Source organism: Mesoplodon mirus (assembly GCF_964341445.2).
Source record: "Mesoplodon mirus genome assembly, chromosome: 5".
Taxonomy (NCBI): domain Eukaryota; kingdom Metazoa; phylum Chordata; class Mammalia; order Artiodactyla; family Ziphiidae; genus Mesoplodon; species Mesoplodon mirus.
Genome location: NC_138980.1, coordinates 27,985,736 through 28,006,622, shown reverse-complemented (window position 1 = coordinate 28,006,622; position 20,887 = coordinate 27,985,736). Strand labels below are relative to the sequence as shown.

Below are 20,887 nucleotides of genomic sequence, written 5' to 3'. Positions count from 1 at the left end.
TCAGAATTCCTATTTCTACGTTTGTGACTAACTACATAAATAACCACTGGAAAACAGGACTTTCCAAGCTAACTTTCCAGTTAGACTTTAATCTTAAACGATGTGTGTATGTGGTTTTATTAATCTATTACGATGCACAAGTTGGATGTCTTTCCATGAATGCTACTTACCACCACTGACATCAACCAATGAAACAGCACACAATACTTACAATTTAATGAAATTCCAACAGCAAACAGTTCCTATGGGTTTTGGTTTCTAATACCTACCTACCTAAAGTTAATAATACTTATTACCTGTTCAACAATTACAGAAAAATCGTTTAAAGTTAAGGAAAGTTTGAGGTAAATAAAGAATATTCATTTAAGAATGAAATAGTCAAGATTTCCTTTTACTCAAAAAAAACAAAAAACCAAACACAAAAATCACTTCCAAGAGTCAACCTCCATGTACAAAAAGGCAAGATCAATCACTGGACACAAAGGATATTCCAAAGGTCTTTAAAAATGGTAATTAATCTCAAAAAAGGAAAATTAATTTTAGCTTTTATATTTCATTCATTATCAAGACCATATTTGCTTAACAAGATAATTATGCGATTGATACAAAACATACAGCATTTACACTTAACTGTACAAAATAATTTAAGGTTTATAAAAATATTAGAATGTTTAGAGTTGACTGACACAGTCTTAAATAATCTCTTCTAGAGAAGTATAGTAAGACCACTGATTTCCATTTTATTTCTTTTTTAATAAGTCAAAGAAAGGATGCTGCAATGCTTCATCCAAGGTAATTCTTTTCACTGGATCATATTCTAACATTCTTTGAATCAGGTCAAACAGTTTCTCATGTTCTTCATCATGACAGAGCATAAATTCCTGAGGGGAAAAATGACTTTGTTTAAGAAAGACAATAAAAAATAGTTAAAACAGGGTGTTTTTTGTGTTTTTTTTTGTTTTACCTTTAATGGCTTGCAGTGTCCCATAACATATCTACCAGCAGAACTACGTTCCTCCCAATCTAGCTGATTATGATGAAAATACATCTGTTTCCTATAGGAAAGAGAAGTCTGGATTAAATTTTAAGAAAAAAAGAAACCCCAAACCCACATTCTTACCCTGCCCCAAACAGGGGATTGGGGGAAAAGATGGAACCATAGACATCTCTCTATATATACATAAACATACAATTTCTAAAAATCTCAGCAATAATTATATCGGATACCTTATATGGTATTTTTCCTAATCTTGTACCCTCTGAAGTTTTAGTATCCCACCTAAGTTGTACCATATGTGAAACAATGCCAGCTTCAAAAACAGAGGTTCCTAGATCCATTCCTGTAAATTCTGATTTCACTAGATCTGGAATGGGGCTAGAAATCGTTAACAATTCCCTGGATGACTTCTGCGGTGAAGCTATGTTTTGAAACCACTTATAGTATTCTTGTCCAAAGACGTACATGTGGTTTGCAACAGTCTGGAATTCAAATTTAGATAGGACTCCAAAATCAAGCTCTTTTTACTACTCTATGTATTATTTTTAAATCAACCTAGGAAAACATTTATGCAAAGGTTAACCTGAGTATAAAAACACCACTTTATTTACTGGATCACAAAGTAAATATTGCATTACTTTTCAAAAACTTGACTTCATGAAAAAGAATTCAAAATCTACAGTCTTTGGAATAAGCAATAACAACAAAGATGGGTTTTCTATAGTTTGAATATAGGCCACTGCATGTACCCAATAAGGACTTTAATCTTAAAAAGCATACCTTGTTTTCTGAATCATGTGTGTTGGTATGGGTCCTAATATACGTTCCATCATTGCCAGGTGTTCTTTATTATCATTAGTCTAAAAAATATAGGAAAAAGAAACTTAGCACTTTCCATTTCCCTACACGCACATAAAAGGATAACACAAGAAAACAGTGTGTCCGGGACTTCCCTGGTGGTCCAGTGGTAGAGAATACACCTTCCAATGCGGGGGACGTGGGTTCGCTCCCTGGTCGGGGAACTAAGATCCCACACGCTGCGGGGCAACTAAGCCTGCCCACCACAACAAGAGAGCCCGCGACCCACAAACTACAGAGCCCACACACTCTGGAACCCGCACACTACAAGTGGAGAGAGAAAACCCACGTACCGCAGCAAGAGAGAAGCCCACGTGCTGGAATGAAGACCCAATGCAACCCCCCAAAAAAAGTAAATAAATAAATGTTAAGAAAAAAAAAAGAAAATAGTGTTTCCATAAAAGGACTAGATTAGACAGCTATACAATTTATATTACACTCTACTTCAAAGATGGAATAAAACTGAATGAGCTACACTGATTGTCTGATTTCTGAAATGAATTGGTAAGGTTTGTAGAGCTGATTGAGGAACAACTTTTTAAGTATATTTTACTGAAGTACAGTTGATTTACAATGTTCGAATAATTTGTTTAATGTAAAACAGAACAGTTTTCCTTATTTGTATTACTTGCACTGTTTAACTGAGGGATGACTGGGAAGATTACCAATAACCTGGCTACTCATTTTATCGGTTGCTTAACTAACCTCCATTACCCAATGGATAGCAACTTTGTAACACTAATCCTAGACAATAAAAATACAGTCCCAATAATTCTTACAACAACCTTGAGCTAGGAATGTGGGAACATAACTTTCAAAGAGGTTAAGATACTAGCTCAAGCTCATATAGCTCATCAATGAGGAAACCTGAGCTGTGAACCCAAGTCAAAACTCATATTCTTAAATTACACAGTAACAGAGCTTTGGCTAAAGTCGAATAAATTGTTAAACTAAATGGTACACTCCTAAGCAGAGGCTGGAAAGCTTCTTCTATAAAGGACCAGATAGTAAATATTTTAGGCTTGGATGGTCACAGATGGTCTCCACCACATATTCTTTTTCATTTTTTAAAGCAGGCATCAGATAGGATATAGTTTGCCAATCCTTGCTCTGAAGAGCAGAGTCTATGTGCAATGCTTTTTAAATCCATTAACTACTGTGCCTAGCACACTGCTTTCAAAATGTTCTTAAGTCATGACAGGAATAAATAATACAAGCTCCATTATCTTCAAAAAGTTCCTTAGTTGAAGACTATTTTGGAGGGTGGAATTAAAATATAAACCACATCTCAAACCAAAGTTAATAATCGACGCTTAAGGTCTCAGAATGATTTACAATCATAAGACCATCTGAAGGATTTTATATGTGTCAGAATGAAGAAAGCATGCACTGTGCTCAACTTTTTCCTTGACCCTATAGCTTACTACCACAAAACCAGACACCACCCCCTAGAAATGTCCGACAGCTATGTTCTAGATATCAAACTTGTCTACAAACTCAGAGTACTTTTAACAGATCTCTACGGAGTAGACAGAAGTTTGGTGAGGTGCCCCATAGCGGCGAACACATATATTCTGCAACAGCCACCTAAGTGACTTATAATTCATCACAGCTTCCTCCCTCCTCATCCTGCATTGCCATAACCTCAAAGCAACCTTGACAGTATTAGCCAGGAACTTCCTAACCACCCTCACCCCATCCAACAACACACCTTGATCAAATCACAACCCTCTTAAAGTTCTCCAATGGTTACACCACTTGAAGCTTTCAAGACTTTTAGTTTTCCGACATAAGCAAAATTATGAGGAAAACAAGTAGAGACCTAAATAACATTTTCTCCTTTTTGTTCTGCCAAGTAAGCCAATAACTATTATCATTGCATAGAAAGAACATTTTAATACCAAAAAAACCAGGAGAGATAATTTCTAAATGAAAGCCAGAACGGCAACCCTACAAAATCATTTTCATTTTAGACCGGTCTACATTTGGAAACCACTGACTCCTAGGATAAAACAAATACCTTTCTATGGCAAACAAGTCCACTATGAATCAGTACTTGCCTACTGACACCATTTTCCTATTTATCCAAGACACTCTGGCAGCACTATTCATCCTTCCTCAACTAGAGTAGCTTCCTTTATGCCTCTTGCATTTATGAATACCATTTCTTCCTGATATGGCCATCACACACTCTAGTTTTCTGACAAACTCTTACTCTTCCTTATAGCTTGGATTAAACTCCCTATTCCTCAGTGATGCCTTCTCGAAGGAAACTTAACCGTTCACCTTTTCTGGGTTCCCTTCTACATTGTTCCATTATAGCAAGTATCATATTGTACTGTACGTTTTCCCATGTCTATCCTGTGTATGTCTTCCTTGAGGAGAGAGATGCTGTCTTTTCATTTTTATACACACAGTGCTTAGAAATGTGCCTAGGGTGTCATACATGCTTAATACAACTTACTGTTTCTGAATTCTTTTAATAAAAGTGCAACATAACCAGAGCTGAATTAAAACTGACCATAGTAACACTAATGTAAATTTATGAAGGAGCATCACAGTAAAATGGATCATAGGAAGTCAATATGAACCATGTGTTTAAAAGCTCCACATGCAGAATGAATTATGACCATTCACTGAGAGTAGTTCATTCAACTGTGGTTTTAGAGAAGGATGACTATTTTGCACATGGAAGTTTACATCTTAAGAATAATGACACTATGGCAACTTTCCAATATGGAAACCAAAACTTTAACATGCCTTTAACATTAAAGCTCATTATGAATCAGTAAGTAACATTTACTAAATACATACCTGAAAGACTGTGAAACCAAGGTAATATTCAATAAGAATGCAACCTATGCTCCAAACATCACATGGCTGAGACCAACCTAAAGCTATTTAAAAACAAAACCAAACATTTTATTAGGCAACAATTTTTAATTGCCAATACACAATATATTTTCCTATGTGGGTGCTCTCTTTATATAGCCCATTTAGGAGAAGATGATAGTAAATTCAGGGTTTACATTTTTAGTTTTATACCAAACATGATTCAGTATGCTTTCAGAGTCCTCCATATCCTTGTATCAACTTACAGTATTTTAACCTGGGGGAGGAGGCATTTTATGGAAAGTAAGAGGGGTTAGCAAATAGTCCATAGTCTCTGAATTGCTTGTGCAATGAGGAGCACTGTTATACCCACTTAACGGTTGTTCTATGAAATTTTACATTTTATTAGTGCAAACATAGGTCAATAATTATCCTCAGAGTGTAATTACTAACCCCTTATCAATTACCATCAGCTTGATATCTGAGTTTATTTCTTCCATTAAAAGAAATAGTAGTGTCACCTAAATTATGTAAGAATTATAATGGATATTATAAGCAGTGTCACCCATAAGCAGAATTATACAGATATTTAAAGTTCACATAGAGAGGTATCTATATATGTTCTTTCAGGTTGTCTATACATGATCATATATACTTTCTCCTTCAGAATTCTCAATAGTAACATTATTCAGAAAAGAAAAAAACACCTAGCCTTAAGTCTCTATCTATTTAGAAAGGAAAAGAGTAAACCTAAACCATACAGATGTTTTAACCTTTTAAAGATTAAGTTTTTAATAAAAAAATAATGTACAAATAAAACCTACTTTAAAAGACATTTCAATTACTTTCAGTAACATTACTGAATTTAAAGACAAAGGAAGAAACAATATATTCAAGGAACTTGACTATGATTTAGCCATTTTTGTTAACCCTCATGGTACTTATCACTTGAACAAAAGGATAATGGAGCATGGTTTCTACTTACAGTAACACATACAAAATCTGCAAATGATAGAGCTTGGATCTAAGATGAAAGTTTTCTTTTCCAGCCACTCCTGTCTCCCAGTCCAGCTTTCTCCCAAGTAACTGTAAACTACCTCATTCTCTTATGGCTCAGCTCTCATACTCTTTGGAATTTCACATCATTCACTTTGACCAACTTCTGTTTACTACCAACACCCAAGACATGAGACTAACTGCCCTCCTCAGTGGTGGCACCTGACAACATCTTCCTCTTCAACCTAATTCTGCCTTAATCCTCAGGAGTAACACTTCACAAACACACAAAGAACCCTTCTAATCTTCCCATCTGTTCATTTCTTTTCCTAAACACCAATAACCCCAATTTCAGATTTATATCAACTATCCCCAGCCTGGCCACACATGGGACTGTATTATTACTAAGAATCACTGTATCTTACGCAATCTAGGAGGAGGCCATTAACTAACTGTAAGATACACCACTGTTTTATGAACCAATAACCAAGAAAAAATGCTGTTTTGTCTTATGTTTCCTCACATGTTAAAATGTGGAGAAAAATCTTCTTCTTAAAATTGATAAAACACAGCAAGTTATCTCTTTTTAAGCTCTGAAAATACCTATCTGTCCACAATCTCCTCCCACACTCTTTTCTTTTACCTTCATTGCAGGCTTCAGTCCTCAACCATGAATACATTTTCTAAACTACTGCAACATAGCAGCTCCTTTCAGACCATACTAAGCAGAAATCCTAGTAACATCAATCTCAAAGATGAGCTCCAAACCTGTGCTATCCTATGTGGTAGCCACTAGCCACATGTGGTTATTTAAATCTAAAAGTTTAATTAATTTAAAATTCAGTTCCTCAGTCACACTGGCTATACTGAAAGTACACAGTAGTCTACGTGTGGCTACTAATGGCTACCATGTTGGATAGTGCAGATATACAACATTTCTATCATCATGGAAAGTTCTACTAGCCAGCACTACAAACTATTCTTAATTTCCTGTCCCTTTTACTAATTCTTTACTCTAGGTAAACATCATTAGTTTGCTTTCACACTCATATTCTCAACTACCCAGTCCTCTTCGACAAAAGGTAAAAAGTGGAAAAGACTGATTCCACAAAGATGTTTTACTATCCAACCTCGGTTGAAACTTACTTTTGGCAAAGTAATATGCTTATACCATTTAACTATCTCCCAATATCACCTGATCTGAATTTTTCCCACTGTCTCCAAGCCCCCAAATCCATCCCTGACTTCCTTGCTCTATCAACATGATTCGGTCTCGAACTTTTAAATTTTGAGGCATAAGATGTGCTCTCCCTCACTGAGTTCCCTTTTATTAATATTGAAAAACCCTGCACCTTAACTAATTTTCCTTTCCATGCTTTCCCATGTCAAAGATGATCAAAGAAGCTCTCCTCTTAGACTAGCCCCTCTTTCTTCTCCTCTTAACCTCCATCCACCCTACATCTAGACATCTGCCAGCCAAATCTTTAGCATTTTCACCAGCACCATGCTTTGTGATGAGACGAAAAGAGATGCCCACATTGCTTCAAAATCACACTGCTGTCATGGACTTAGCCAATACAGCTTGTTCTCTTATGATCTTGTAAGACTGACTTGTTCAAAAAGAACCACCACCTGGAATATCTTTACAGATGATATCACATTTTTCCCACTCAGGAAAATTATTTATAGCAATGTCCAGACAGCTTTTATGAAAACAGAAAACATTTTCTGTACACTGCTAAGAAAATTACAGCTATCCCCCAACTACCTGCCCCCCAATAAAAGCTATAGAGAACAAAAAATCTCTTTTTCAATTAAAATATCAGGAAGTCTGGTATCTACTAACCCAAAATGACCTCTGGAGCTCTGTAATGCCGTGTAGATACCACAGTGCTATGATGTTCATCATCGTATGTTGCACTTCCTAAGTCAACAATTTTGATATCTGTGTTTTTCAGTGTGCGTTCATCACGTTTCTAGAGATACAGTTAAGTAAACACAAAGATCAATAAAGATATGAAATATTTTATAGCACTATCCAAAAGGCTTGCACATGAATTCTCTTTTTGATTTTCAAAATAACCCCATGAGAAAGGCAAAGGATTACCCTTTTTGGGTTAAACGTCAGGATATAATAAGCCTCAAAGGTAAAATTCCTCATCCAAGGATCACCAAGCTAAATTCATTTTAAAGACAACTACCAAAATTAAAACAAGTGTAACTTACCATTTTTGAATTATACTTGACTACATAGTCAGACTCCACAAATAAAATATTTTCAGGCTTCAGATCTGTATGGGTTAATTTATTATGATGCAAAACTACAAAAGAACAAAAAGACATTATTAGTTTCACTTACAAATGTAATCTGTACCGGGGGAAAGGAGAATTAGTAGTAGAGGTAGGGATCAAAAGTGGTTTCATCTTTACTTGCAACGTGCATTTTTAGTGACAATGGTTTGATATGTTGCTTGTCCAATAAAACCTTTAATTGACTGGTATTTAAAAATTTAACAAGTATACTTACAATTTACTGACTGACAGATCTGATATGCCATTTGCCTGATATGGTCAATTTGAAATGGCAGAAAGCTATTTTCTTTAATGAAATCATAGGTACTAAGTCCCAGGAGTTCGAACACAATACAAGTATGACCATGATGATCAAACCATTCTAGCATCTGGACACATCGGCTGAAACAGATCAGAATACAAATAATTCAGTTCACAGAATTCTGATTATTTCATGTAACATAATGGATCACAGTTCCAAGTTTCTTACTTACAAGACATTATTGGGATCAGTACTATTTAAATGCTCCAATACTTTGATTTCTGAATGAGCTGCTTCACGATATGGTCCCACATTTTTTGTGATTTTCACTGCTACATGTATGCCACCCCTTAAAAACAAAATGAAAATGGTAAATGTACAGAAGGGCGTTGAAGACATGTATCCTCTAAAGCAGCTGTCACCAACCTTTTTGGCACCAGGGACCGGTTTCATGGAAGACAAGTTTTCCATGGTTGAGGGGAGGGTGTGATGGTTCAGGTGGTAATGCAAGCTATGGTGAGCAGCAGATGAAGTTTCACTCGCTCGCCCACTGCTCACCTCCTGCTGTTAGGCCCAGTTCCTACCAGTCCACGGCCCAGGGGTTGGGGACCCCTGCTCTAAAGCATCATCTTGTTAAGTACCAATCACTCTATGCTATTTTCCTAAAATAATCTTTCAGGGTATATTATAGCAGATCTATAAACATTTTTTCAAAACATTTTGACAAAATATACATTATACAGAGTGATGATTTCTCTTAATACTTAAGAACGTTAATGTTTGTTTCCAAAAGTTTAAATTGACCTAGATTTTATAAGTAGTTTTTTTTTAAAAAAGGATAAAAATATAAACCTTGAACATACTACTGCTGAAAACATTCACTCATTCGCCAGGCTAGACCGAATGTGCCAGATGTTGCATTGGAATCACTGTTAAAAAGAGCTTGTCCCATGTACCTCACAGTCTAATGGAAAAGACAGACACTTGAACAACTTATCATTAGGTTAGAAGTGCCTGGTATAAGGTATAGAGAGAAGAAAGAACCTAACCATCAGAGTTAGGGGAGCTCAGACTTCTTCAGAGAAGAAAGACAACTATCAGTTTGTTAGATAATTCTGGCAAAGGAGACACCAGCAATAAGTCATCAAGCCAAAAAAATGTTTAGTGCATTCACGGATGCGAAGAGGTATAAATAGCAACAATGTAGGGCAGCGTGTTTTAGACCGGGGCATCTGTAGTACTTCCTAAAAAGTACAGAGGGAATTCCCTGGTGGTCCAGTGGCTTAAGACATGAGCTTTCACTGCCGTGGGCCCAGGTTCAATCCGTGGTCGAGGAGCTGAGATCCCGCAAGCCATGTGGTGCGGCCAAAAAAAAGCCGTAAATGATTTTGAGGAAAAGGATTTCCAAATCTTCAGCTTCCTTCTGTCCTCTTTTCTAAACCTGATCTTCTTGAATACAAGCCAGCAGTCAACCCTGCATTTTTCACTATGGCCTTCCCACATTACAAAAGAGAACCCCATGCACGTGAAATTAATATGGCAAGGTTTGTGCCCCAGGCTGTTTATAAAAAAGAAAAAAAAATTCTTTGAGGCAAAAATTTTTCTAGTGGCTGGATAGCAAACCTATTCCGAACTCATTTCTTTTGACAAGGTCCCAATGAAGTTGTGGGCTGATATATAATCATCAAAATAAATTTTTAATGATTTATCTCCCTATGATGTATAGCATATATCTCAAGACTTAAAAGAATTACTATAAAACTGCTGTGACAAAACTTCTTCTAGTCTCATCTATTTCATCATATGGACAAGTTTTCTAACTGCTAATAAGCTATAAAAATGAACAGTGCTAATAGCTATAAAAATGAAAAATGGATAATGGTGTTAGCTAATGCTACTATAGTAATCATATTGCAGTATATAAATGTTCAAACCAACGTTATACACCTTAAACTTATAAGCTTTCATATTACTTGTCAATTAAAAAAAAAGAAAAATGGAAACTTAATGTTAAAACAGTAAGATTTATCTATGGACACATGAACTCATTTTTTTAAAGGCCCCAACCATCTCGATAAAAGATATATTTACAATTACATTGTATGTTTTAGGTCTAATAAGTATCAAAATTTGTAACAGATTTGTACTTGATCAATTGAATACTCTTCATTGGAATATCTCAAATACTCAAGTCTTGGAACCTCAAGAAATTTTTAAAAGACCTCAATGGGACAACTAGTGAAATGTGAATCAGGTTGTAGATAAGCTGGCAAAACTTGAAAATACATATAACATGTAAATATAGAGAATGATTAAACACTGTAAAATGTTAACATTTGTGGAATCTGGGTGAAGAATAGATGGGAATTCTTAGCAACTTTCCTAAGTCAAAGTATTTCAAAATATCTTAAAATTTTACTTTATGTTCACATTTTTGTCATAGAGAGGAAAGGGTGATAATAAAAGACACTTAGGATAATATTCTTTATGAAAAGTGAAGTAAAAGTTAAGTTCAAGATAAAGCATTTCTAAGTATTCAAGAAAAGTTTGTTCATGGATGACAGGAGGTATCAAGCTGTTGTATTTAGATTCCCCCAAACATATTTAGAAAGAGAGATATGTTTTTTTTAAAAAAATCACCATTTACAATAAGCTGGAAATTACATCCTCAACTATTTTATGATGAAAAGTATAGATGTCAATTTAGAAATGTGCAGTTTCCACTAAACTGTTGTAAGACGTTCACTTACAAAAAAATTTGCAACCGCAGAATAGAGATCCTAGAGGAAAACATGAAAACGAAGCAGAGAGGGTCAAATAACAAAAAGTTTAGTATAACTCATTAAAGAATCTGGACTTTATTCTGTAGGCTTCAAGTAATATAATTTTTTTATAGTTTGAGAAGCTAACCCTAACGTGCAAATATTATCCTTTGGAAATAAAAGTTTTTGAACCAAGAAGATTAGACATGCTAATTTATTGTCTCTGCAATTCAAAAGTAGGGTAAAGCACTCCAAATCTCTTATAGAAAGCTAAGGACCTAAGTTCTGGGAAAGTCTTCACTTGAACACTGACATTAATTTCCATGAACTCCATCTGATAAACATTTTCAGCATTCTTGGTCAAAATCCATACTTATGGTAAATAAATCGTACACAGTTCAATAACTTCTGAATACTTATACCTCCCAGGAAAACACATAGCTACCACTTAAATTCCATTTCATCTAAATTATGGATCCTTCTCCACCAAAAGTATCAGAATGTTCAAAAAAGAAAAACAACAAACTTACATGCCATGATCAATGCACTCTACAACTCTGCCAAAGGTCCCTTCTCCCAAAGTGTTCACGATTTCATCTAAAGTGAGGGGGGAGAAAGAAGTGTAAGTACCTGAGTACAAATTATCAGTTATTCAAATAATGAATGCTTAAGTGTGGAATTTTTTCAAATGCTCTCTATTAAAGCATAATTAAGGTTCCAGCCCTCAAATTATTTTATTTTCAGATGCTACAAAAATAATGTAGATAGCTATCTTTCTTGCTCTAATCTCAAATTCCACTGATTATTTTGGAACTTTAGAGTAGAAATATTTAAACTCTATAGAAAAGAAGAAATACAAAAGAACAACAAACAAACCCACAAAAAACAAAACAAAAAAGCAATGAAGAGTTCTTTAGCCCCCCGCTGACAAACTATTCTTAAAAAGATTATTCTGTCTGCAAAGTTTAAAAAGTGTTGAAAAATATTCTATACATCTTGCTTTTAGAACGTCTCCACTTTGACAGATAAGGTGACCCTCTTCATCATCTTCTATACTCCTGGATCTTTTCCTTTGGTGGCTCTTCTGGAACGGCAAGTGGGCAGCACCAAGATCGTCCAGCCAATCAATATAGCAGAGTGAATTCAGGGCAGAATACGCAATTCATTCAGCAGGGAGATATTCAGGCATTCAGATAAGAACCAGGCCACGAAGAGTTGGCAGGAGCAAGTTCAAATTCAGTCCCCAGAGATTCACAGGACACAGTTTATGTTACAGAAGAAAAACATGGCAAGATTTTCAGATAAGTTACTTAAAGTGGCAATAGAAAAAACAACACAATTGTCTCTAAAATATTGACTTAACTGAAGTCTGAAATTTAAAGAATGCAATGTCATGCTCTATTAATCTCGTTATAAAATAGCCTATGCTGTGAGTTGAGATGTCTAGTTTGTCAGGAAAATGTTTTAAAACGTCAAGATTAGCTCAAATTGATACTTACCAATATTTTTAAACATACTTATTAAAATAAAAGGGGAAAATAAAGGCTAATGTCAATGTTTGATCTAATCAATGATAGTTCTACTGAAGAAAACTTGGGGAGGAAAATAATAATTCATAGTTTACTGCAAACAAGTGAAGATTCATGAGTGTAAAAAAAAAGGCAGGCTTTCTGGACAATAATTTCCCCTTCAGCACCCACTTTCAGAACTCCAATGGAACTAATTGCAGATTGTGCTATACACAGGGTAAGTATCCACCAGTGCAACTTTCTACATTTGTCTCCAAGTACTGGGAAAGGGGTTTCTTTTAAAGTAAAAAATGTTTAAGATGAAAGAAAAGATGGGTGCTTCATCTTTTCGTATGATTATGTTATAAAAGATAAAAATATTTTTAACATTAAAATCAAGAACCTCATGATCTGGTCTGCAGAAAATGAGTAAATGTGGGCAAATGAGGACTAACTAATAAATGCAGATTAGTTGTAAGAATTTGGAAGTTTCCTTTAAGGATTCAAGTAATATAAACACAATTATATTCATATAGTATTATAAACTTTTTCAAACTTATTGGCTCAGTAAGAGCTTTTACACACAAATAAGTATCCACCCAAAATAAAAACAAAATCAATCATACCGAACGTGACTGATTACTTGAACATTGTCTATTACGCTTCCTTTTAGGACTGCTTCTCCAGCTTCGGACTGAAGATTTACTGCAGTGGATTCGATAACTGCTTTCAACGTCTCTGTGATAACGTCTAGGAACACATCTTTTGCAGTAATCATTTCTGTATTCATCAATGTTAGGAACATATATTTTGCAGTAGTCATTTCTGTATTCATCAATGTTAGGAACATATATTTTGCAGTAGTCATTTCTGTATTCATCAATGTTAGGAACGTATATTTTGCAGTAGTCATTTCTGTATTCATCAATGTTAGGAACGTATCTTTTGCAGTAGTCATTTCTGTATTCATCAATGTTAGGAACGTATATTTTGCAGTAGTCATTTCTGTATTCATCAATGTTAGGAACGTATCTTTTGCAGTAGTCATTTCTGTATTCATCAATGTTAGGAACGTATCTTTTGCAGTAGTCATTTCTGTATTCATCAATGTTAGGAACGTATCTTTTGCAGTAGTCATTTCTGTATTCATCAATGTTAGGAACATATCTTTTGCAGTAGTCATTTCTGTATTCATCAATGTTAGGAACATATCTTTTGCAGTAGTCACTTCTGTATTCATCAATGTTAAGAACATATCTTTTGCAGTAGTCATTTCTGTATTCAGCAATGTTAAGAACATATCTTTTGCAGTAGTCATTTCTGTATTCAGCCATGTATCTCCGGTACTGATAATATCTCTCATTCAAGAACCTTGCTTCTAAATAATGACTGCAAACACATTAAAGGATTTAAAATTACTCTCTTCATTCTAGAACGCTTTAACGTTTAACCACATTTTAACGTGGTTAAAATAAAACATTCTCTCAAGAATTCCTGGTTTCAACAGCTAACTCAATAAAAGAAAAAAATACAAATTGATGAATTAGAACTTATACTTAACTCACAAAACTTAAATAATTTTACTTTAACCAACAAGCAAATGGGTACATATATCTCTATTAATATATACTGCTATGAAGGAACAAACCTTGGGTCAAATCATTCAACATATTCAGTGTTTACTTGATTAAGTGTCCCTTTACCTTCTGGTGAAAGTTAAGACCAAAAATTCACAAAACTGCTCTTCTGAAATTCATCAATCTTATGATATATGCATCTGTAACTAAGCTCTCTTCCTTTTTGCAGAGCCACACACAACATGAGGCAGGCAAAACAGGATTCCTTTCCTTCTTAATGTAAGTTAGGTATCTCTGGCACACAGAGTTCTTGCACGAAGGGTGTATTAGAGCTAAAAGGAATCTTAAATATATTTCAGGCCTTTCATTTTACAGATGACTACACTGAGATCCCTAGAAGGAAAACGATTTGCCATGGTTGTAGAGCACATTCTAAATCCTATTGTATGTGCCAGTATTATTATACACACCACCTATTCCATCTCCTCTCCTCTATTTCAAGCTTCCTGTATCTTTCTGAGAAATAGTCAACACAGTTTTTGAACGCTGCTTCATGTGCCAAAAATATCCAAAATATATGCCCCTCAAATGAGAAAAGGTTCTTATAATTGCTTGCTTAGGATTTCCCAACCCCCTACTTGCCTTTGCATTTTGAATTTCCTGTCACTCCTGCTTGTGAAATAAACAAGAATTCAGGGAAAACAGCATCATCTGGTGCCATAGTGCTTACCTTCTTTTTTTATTTTTTTATTTTTTTTGCGGTACGCAGGCCTCTCACTGTTGTGGCCTCTCCCGTTGTGGAGCACAGGCTCCAGATGCGCAGGCCCAGCATCCATGGCTCATGGGCCTAGCCGCTCCGTGGCATGTGGGATCCTCCCGGACCGGGACACGAACCTGTGTCCCCTGCATCAGCAGGCGGACTGTCAACCACTGCACCACCAGGTAAGCCCCATAGTGCTTGACTGCTGAATCTACAGATCCCTTTGAAAATCTAATTGAGAGGTATGGGCCCTCTCCCCTAAGAAACGCACAAATGCGTAAACAAATCTTGGCAAGGAATTTCAGAGATCATGGACCTCAGGAAGTCAATGGATTCCAGTTAAGCAGCCTTGATTTGATGGAAAGAAAAAGACAGAGCCAACTGACCCAGTTTCCAGTCCCCCTCTCTACCTGGGATGAGTATCCTTTTCAACAGTGTGAAGCTTCAAGAGGGATGCACGTGGAGCACTGAGGGAGAGAGGGGACACCTGCCCAGTCAGACACACCAGCTAAAATAATCCTGACAAGCAATGGAGTGACAGATGTTAACTAGACTGCCCTCACTAACCTCGTTCTTTTTCCCAGAATATGTTGTCATTCTTTTTGCTCAGGAGGCTGGTTTATGCAAAAATAAAGGAGAAGCATCTCTAAAACTGCTACTCAACAGGGCTGGCATCAAATCCAGGCTGGGGAGATGCAGAAGCCCCCTTTCCCCAGTGTCAGCCTTAAGTTCTAGCCATTGGAGAAACAACTCAGGATATTAGGGTCTAAATCTGGGTCTAAGTCAGGGATCTGATCAGTTGCTTGGAACCGTTAAGGGAGAGATCTACAATACGTCAAACTAGAAATTACCATACTCTAAAGGGCATCTGTTTAATTCTGTAAGGCATCCTTCCCATAAAAGTCTAAAATGTATCGGAAAACTCTAACACTAATAATCCTTAGCTGGACTAGTGCATGAAATTAGAGCTGCTGATAATCCATAAATAATCTATAGAATAACAAACATGGAGTGAAGTAATACTATGAGGATAAACTAAAAAGATGAGGACCTCTTCAGCCTACAACAACCGAGCCTTAGAGATTAGATAAACAAAGTCTACAGAATTATAAAGGCTATATGGACAGAGTGAACAGGATGAACAGACTGACTGAATTTCTAAAAAGAGTCACTGAATGTCCAGTGAATATTTCACTGTAGTTCTTTAAAACAGCCAAGACTAATGAGGCTATGGGCATTCGTTTTTATTTCCACACAGGTCCTGTGGAAGATAAAAAATATATGAGGCAAAATCCCTGCCAACAAATAACTGTTCAATTTGAGATTACTCACACAAAAATCAAACAAAACTCAACCATGCAGGAAATGCCAAAAGCCTGGATATGAGTGCTTAGGAGAAAAAACTCATAATGCTTAAAATGGTCAGGGAAGATTTTGTGAAAAAGAAGGGAAGAGTTGCATCTTATAGGGACATCAGGATTTGGATAAAGTAGGAAGTAGAAGAAGTGCCAGGAAAGAAAAATGGCATATTACCATCTTACATTTATAGAGTACTTTTAGCCAGAATGGTTTAGAGATGAGTTTGTCTACATGCTACTTAGGAACTAGTAAGTAGACAATTTCAGCAAGAGCAATTTTCACATAGGGGAACATAGGCAAATAAATAAGCTGGGAACAGATCATCCAAAATCTTGCATGCCAGGCTAAAGGGCTTAAAACAGTGTTTCTCAAAGGGTGGTCTGTTTATTAACAATATCGAAATACTGAATTGTTAAAAATGAAGATCCCTGGACCCCAGGTCAGACTCACTGAATAATCTGGTACTATGCATTTTAAACATACCTCCAAAGTGATTCTATTCACACTAAAGTTTGAGAATCACTGGTTTAAGGCTTGATACTCTATGTTACAACAAGACATTTAAGGATATAAAATGTGTTCACAGTGTTCACAGCCACATCAGTCTTCCTGTGTAGAATTAATTGATTAAGCTTGTAGGAAGGGAGCAATTCACAGGCTACTTACAAATCAGAAAGAAAAGACACTCTGAAATATATAGGAAAAAAGGTAAGATAATTGATCTACAATAAAAGCGCTGATAAATCATAAGAAAAATATGCTTTAATAGAAAAAATAGGCTAAGAATACAAAAATAATGTTCACAATCAACTAGACTTCAATTAAAAAAATATTCAAGTGTTCAATAAGCACATGACAGAGGACAAATTCAGCAGAAATTTAAACATTCAAATGAAAAGAAAACACTATTCTTGGCATTTCAAAATAGACAAGACTGGTGACAGCATGTCGTAGGGAGTGTAACTTGGTACAAACTTTCTAGAAAAATATGTGGAAAAATATGTGAATATGTAGCAAGAGCCTTATAAGAGTTCACACCCTTTCACTTGAAACTGTCCCTTCTTAGAACCTATTTTCAGGAAATATTCAGAGGCAAAGATTTGTATACAAAGATAGTTTTCAGAAGAAATAACTTTACATCCAAATGGGGGACTAGCATCCTACCAAGAGTACCTTCTTTATATGCTTCTGTATTTTTCAGTTTTTTTCCTATAATTTTACAAAAAAACACTCTTATAAAGTTTTGAATCTTGAAAATGACTATTAGATTACTCCAGATTACGGAGAGCAATTACCACCAGACATCTCTGGTGCCAATATCAAAGAAGAAACTATTGGCCTAGTGGTTATTGCACTGACTCAGTATCATCTTTCTGTGGTTAATTATGAATATGAATAACTGTTCATCATTCATATCACTTCCTTTCGACACATACAATGCATAATAAATCCATGAATGGTTAGTACTATATGTTCAGCCTTACAGAGTATTTTGTAGTTATCTTAATATAGGGTACAGATATTCTTGTATAATACATTAATTAGCTCAGGTCATTGAAATCCTGGCATAGATTCTCCCTCTTCCCTCCATATGATAGTGTGTGAAGAATGATTAGTCTGCACTGATTAACAACAAGCTCACTGTTCTACAGAACAAGTCTGTTTTGGCATGGAGAAGGAAAAAAATTGCATACTGTTTTTTAAAGTAACCCCAGTTGGCTAATTTAGAAAGCAATCTGGCAAACAGTCCCAGTGGAACATCTGCACAAAACAAGGAGAAAACATAGAACCAACAAAAACAAATGAGAAAGGGAAATTAATGGAGGACAGAATGAAAGAAACTCTATTCACCTAGGCTTTGTTTAATCATTTAGGAACTTGAAAAATTCCTTCAATTCTATATAAACGTAGTACCTCCAAATTTTACACGGGTAAGAATACAACAGAACAGGACACATGCCATTGGAAATTTTTATTGAGGCCCTTCTTACAACAGCCAAGCTTCTAAAAATCCCAAACATATCCACTGGCCTTATCTACAAATATAACCTGTAGAATACAGTATAGGCAACTAATCCCCAACACACTGTAACATTCTCACACACCACATGCTATTTTTCTCATCTGGATGAACTCTTCCCCACCCTTCATTAGCTCTCATTTGTGGAACCCTAAATAAGTGCCCCAATGTACAGCTCTCCCTACTACATACAAGTTAAAGGCACTCACTGGTCCTTTAATCACTTACTTAACTGTCGTGTGTCTCATTTCCCACAACTATATTACTGGCAGCTGGGACTCCATCAACTGTCTCCTACAGCTCCCAAATGGACACAGATATGTGAGAGCAGGAACTCTGTTCTATTCACAGCAGTGGCTAGCATATAATAGGCACTCAGTAAATATTTTCTGAATGAGTATTTGTTGACTGATTTATAAAACAATCTGACAGATGAAAGTTATATAAGCTAATGACAAGTCATTACAACTATTAGTGTTAAAATGGTACTAGTTCAAGCGTAATTTACCAATAAGATTCTTTAAGCTGGTGATGTGGTTTACAATATCTGTTCTCTTGTGTACTACTGTGGGATCTCCTCTTCTGTTTGTGCCTTCCACTGTAGCTTTCATGTCCCAGGCTTTCTCTGTTATCCCAGTCAGGGCAGTGAGTTCTGTTGGAATGACTCATCTGTTAATGGAAATGAAAAGTGAGTTGTGGAATTTACAGACGGTTATATTTAGTAAATAAAATATTTCACATTACTATTAATTCAATAGAAAAACCCCAGCACATGGGGTCCTACAGGTTCTAAAATCTTCGTAGGTAATGGTTCCCAAGGCATGGAGGCACTGTCCCACTGGTATGTCAGATGATTCTAAGTGGCATACACACCTAGCACTAAATGATAACACTGTGAGACCTGAATGCATTTTCTTTCCGTTCTTCTGGATAAATTCTCAGCTTGGTGCATATCTTCAACTAACACTTGCTAACTGCCATTTTTAAAACAAGAGTCAGGATTCAGGCTTACAGCCTTCAGTAGACAACAATATCTAGCTAGAAATTAATAACTTTTTTGGTTTTATTTTTATCATTACCTTCTTTCTATGGTAAATTATTACTAATCTCTTAAGTTATTGATATAATCAAATTATTAAGTTATTGATGTTAACTTTAAATGTGAACTAATTTAAAACAAATATCACAAGTGTCATGCAGCTTTGTTGAAATACTGTGATACAAATAACTGAAGTCAGAGAAACACTTAGGGATAGAATATAGGAGATGACTGTTTATTTTCAGATCATCCTGCAACCATTCTTAAAATTAAACATATTTGTTATAGATCTGGGGTGACTAAAGAAATGAACCTATAAGGATGAATAGGGTCACACTGAAATCAGATAATTGTGACAATTCCTTGACTCCATCTACATCCTCACAGGTTCCATTCAGGATCACGATCTGTGTTCTAACAATGTCATCCCTATCTGCCTCTTCCCATCTTAATTCTTTCACAAAGCAGTTAAGTTTTTAACAGTGATGTCCAAACTGTTGAAGAGGGTGAGGTTCACAACTCAGCAAGGAGCTGAAAACAGGTAAAATGGAGCAAAACCAACTTAGTTAACCTCCTTCAGTTAGCCCAAATGACTCAGTAACAAGCAGACAAATTCAAGTAAAAAATTTAAAAGATTTCAAATGAATTAAAAGACTTTAAAATGAGGCATCTCCTGGGAGGTATTCCCTAAGAAAATGTAGGTATCATGCCATCAGGGACCGAAGCCACCAAATATTTAGATCTTTTAACTCACTTCTCTTGTTGATTCTTAGGTCCAACAAAAATCCTAAAACTCGAGTCAGGGTTCTCACTGGAAATTGATAAGTGAGCATTCTGATTTACATAGTCATTTGAATATGGGAAACGGAAATAAATGACATTACAAATTAACCTGAGCCAAAAGACCATCAGAAAAGCCATCAAAAAAATTATATTTCTAGTGGAATTCTTCTAACCCTTCAATTACCCAAATTATATTTTAACCACATAGGAACTCTTTAAAATTGTTTAGTTAAGCATTCTTAAATCATAGCAAGCAAAATTACAACATCTGATGACTGAGGTTTATTACTATGATTATTATAATGCATTTTTTGCAAAACACGTGTGTCTGCTTCAGTTTTGGTTTTTTCCTTCTACTATCAGTAGGCCATAACTAGCTCACCAAGGCAGAATTCTTAAATAACCACAGTTATCAATATGCAAATATTAAAATAAGCATCTTGGGAGAGCCAAAGGTTTTTATTTCTCTAGCCAAGTTCATTACTTTAAATTTAATTCAGCTGATAGGAAGCCTTCCCCCCCCCCCCCCACCGCCACTACTGTTCAGAAATATTTTCTCAGGAGGCCAAGAGAAGAATCCCAGATCCAGGTTATACAGATTAGGTTCCTTCGCATACAAAAAAAGAGAAAAACTAGCTAGAATTATCACACTAGTTCTTATTAACAAAGAATCCTACATGTTAGAATCATCGGACATCCTTCAATAAAAACATCAGATACAACAAACATCAGATGTTTATATCCATCTTAGAAACCTGATTCTCTACTGCCCTTTAACACCCTATATTACCCGACAATTTGATGTTATCTATATAAAAATATCTATGTAGGTTAAAGTTATG

The 20,887-nt window shown here is 35.6% G+C and overlaps 1 protein-coding gene across 2 annotated transcripts; it reads right to left on the bottom strand.

Annotated features, from left to right (window-relative positions):
- Positions 1 to 480: 480 nt before the first annotated feature.
- LOC309803727 (dual specificity protein kinase CLK4-like) lies at positions 481 to 18,892 on the bottom strand (the record flags this gene model as incomplete). 2 transcript variants are annotated; one of them, XM_082620364.1, is made up of 14 exons in its annotated part: positions 481 to 881; positions 965 to 1,055; positions 1,778 to 1,857; positions 4,670 to 4,752; positions 7,530 to 7,659; positions 7,910 to 8,004; positions 8,211 to 8,377; positions 8,470 to 8,586; positions 11,530 to 11,596; positions 11,993 to 12,083; positions 13,134 to 13,332; positions 13,855 to 13,896; positions 17,898 to 17,964; positions 18,732 to 18,843. In XM_082620364.1, the coding sequence occupies 14 exons, from the start codon at positions 18,832 to 18,834 to the stop codon at positions 741 to 743; spliced, it is 1,473 nt and encodes a 490-aa protein (XP_082476490.1). In that variant the 3' UTR covers positions 481 to 740. The 2 variants fall into 2 exon arrangements, with proteins under 2 accessions (XP_082476490.1, XP_082476489.1); XM_082620363.1 differs by lacking the exon at positions 17,898 to 17,964 and having other exon boundaries at positions 18,732 to 18,892.
- Between the last annotated feature and the right edge of the window lie 1,995 nt (positions 18,893 to 20,887).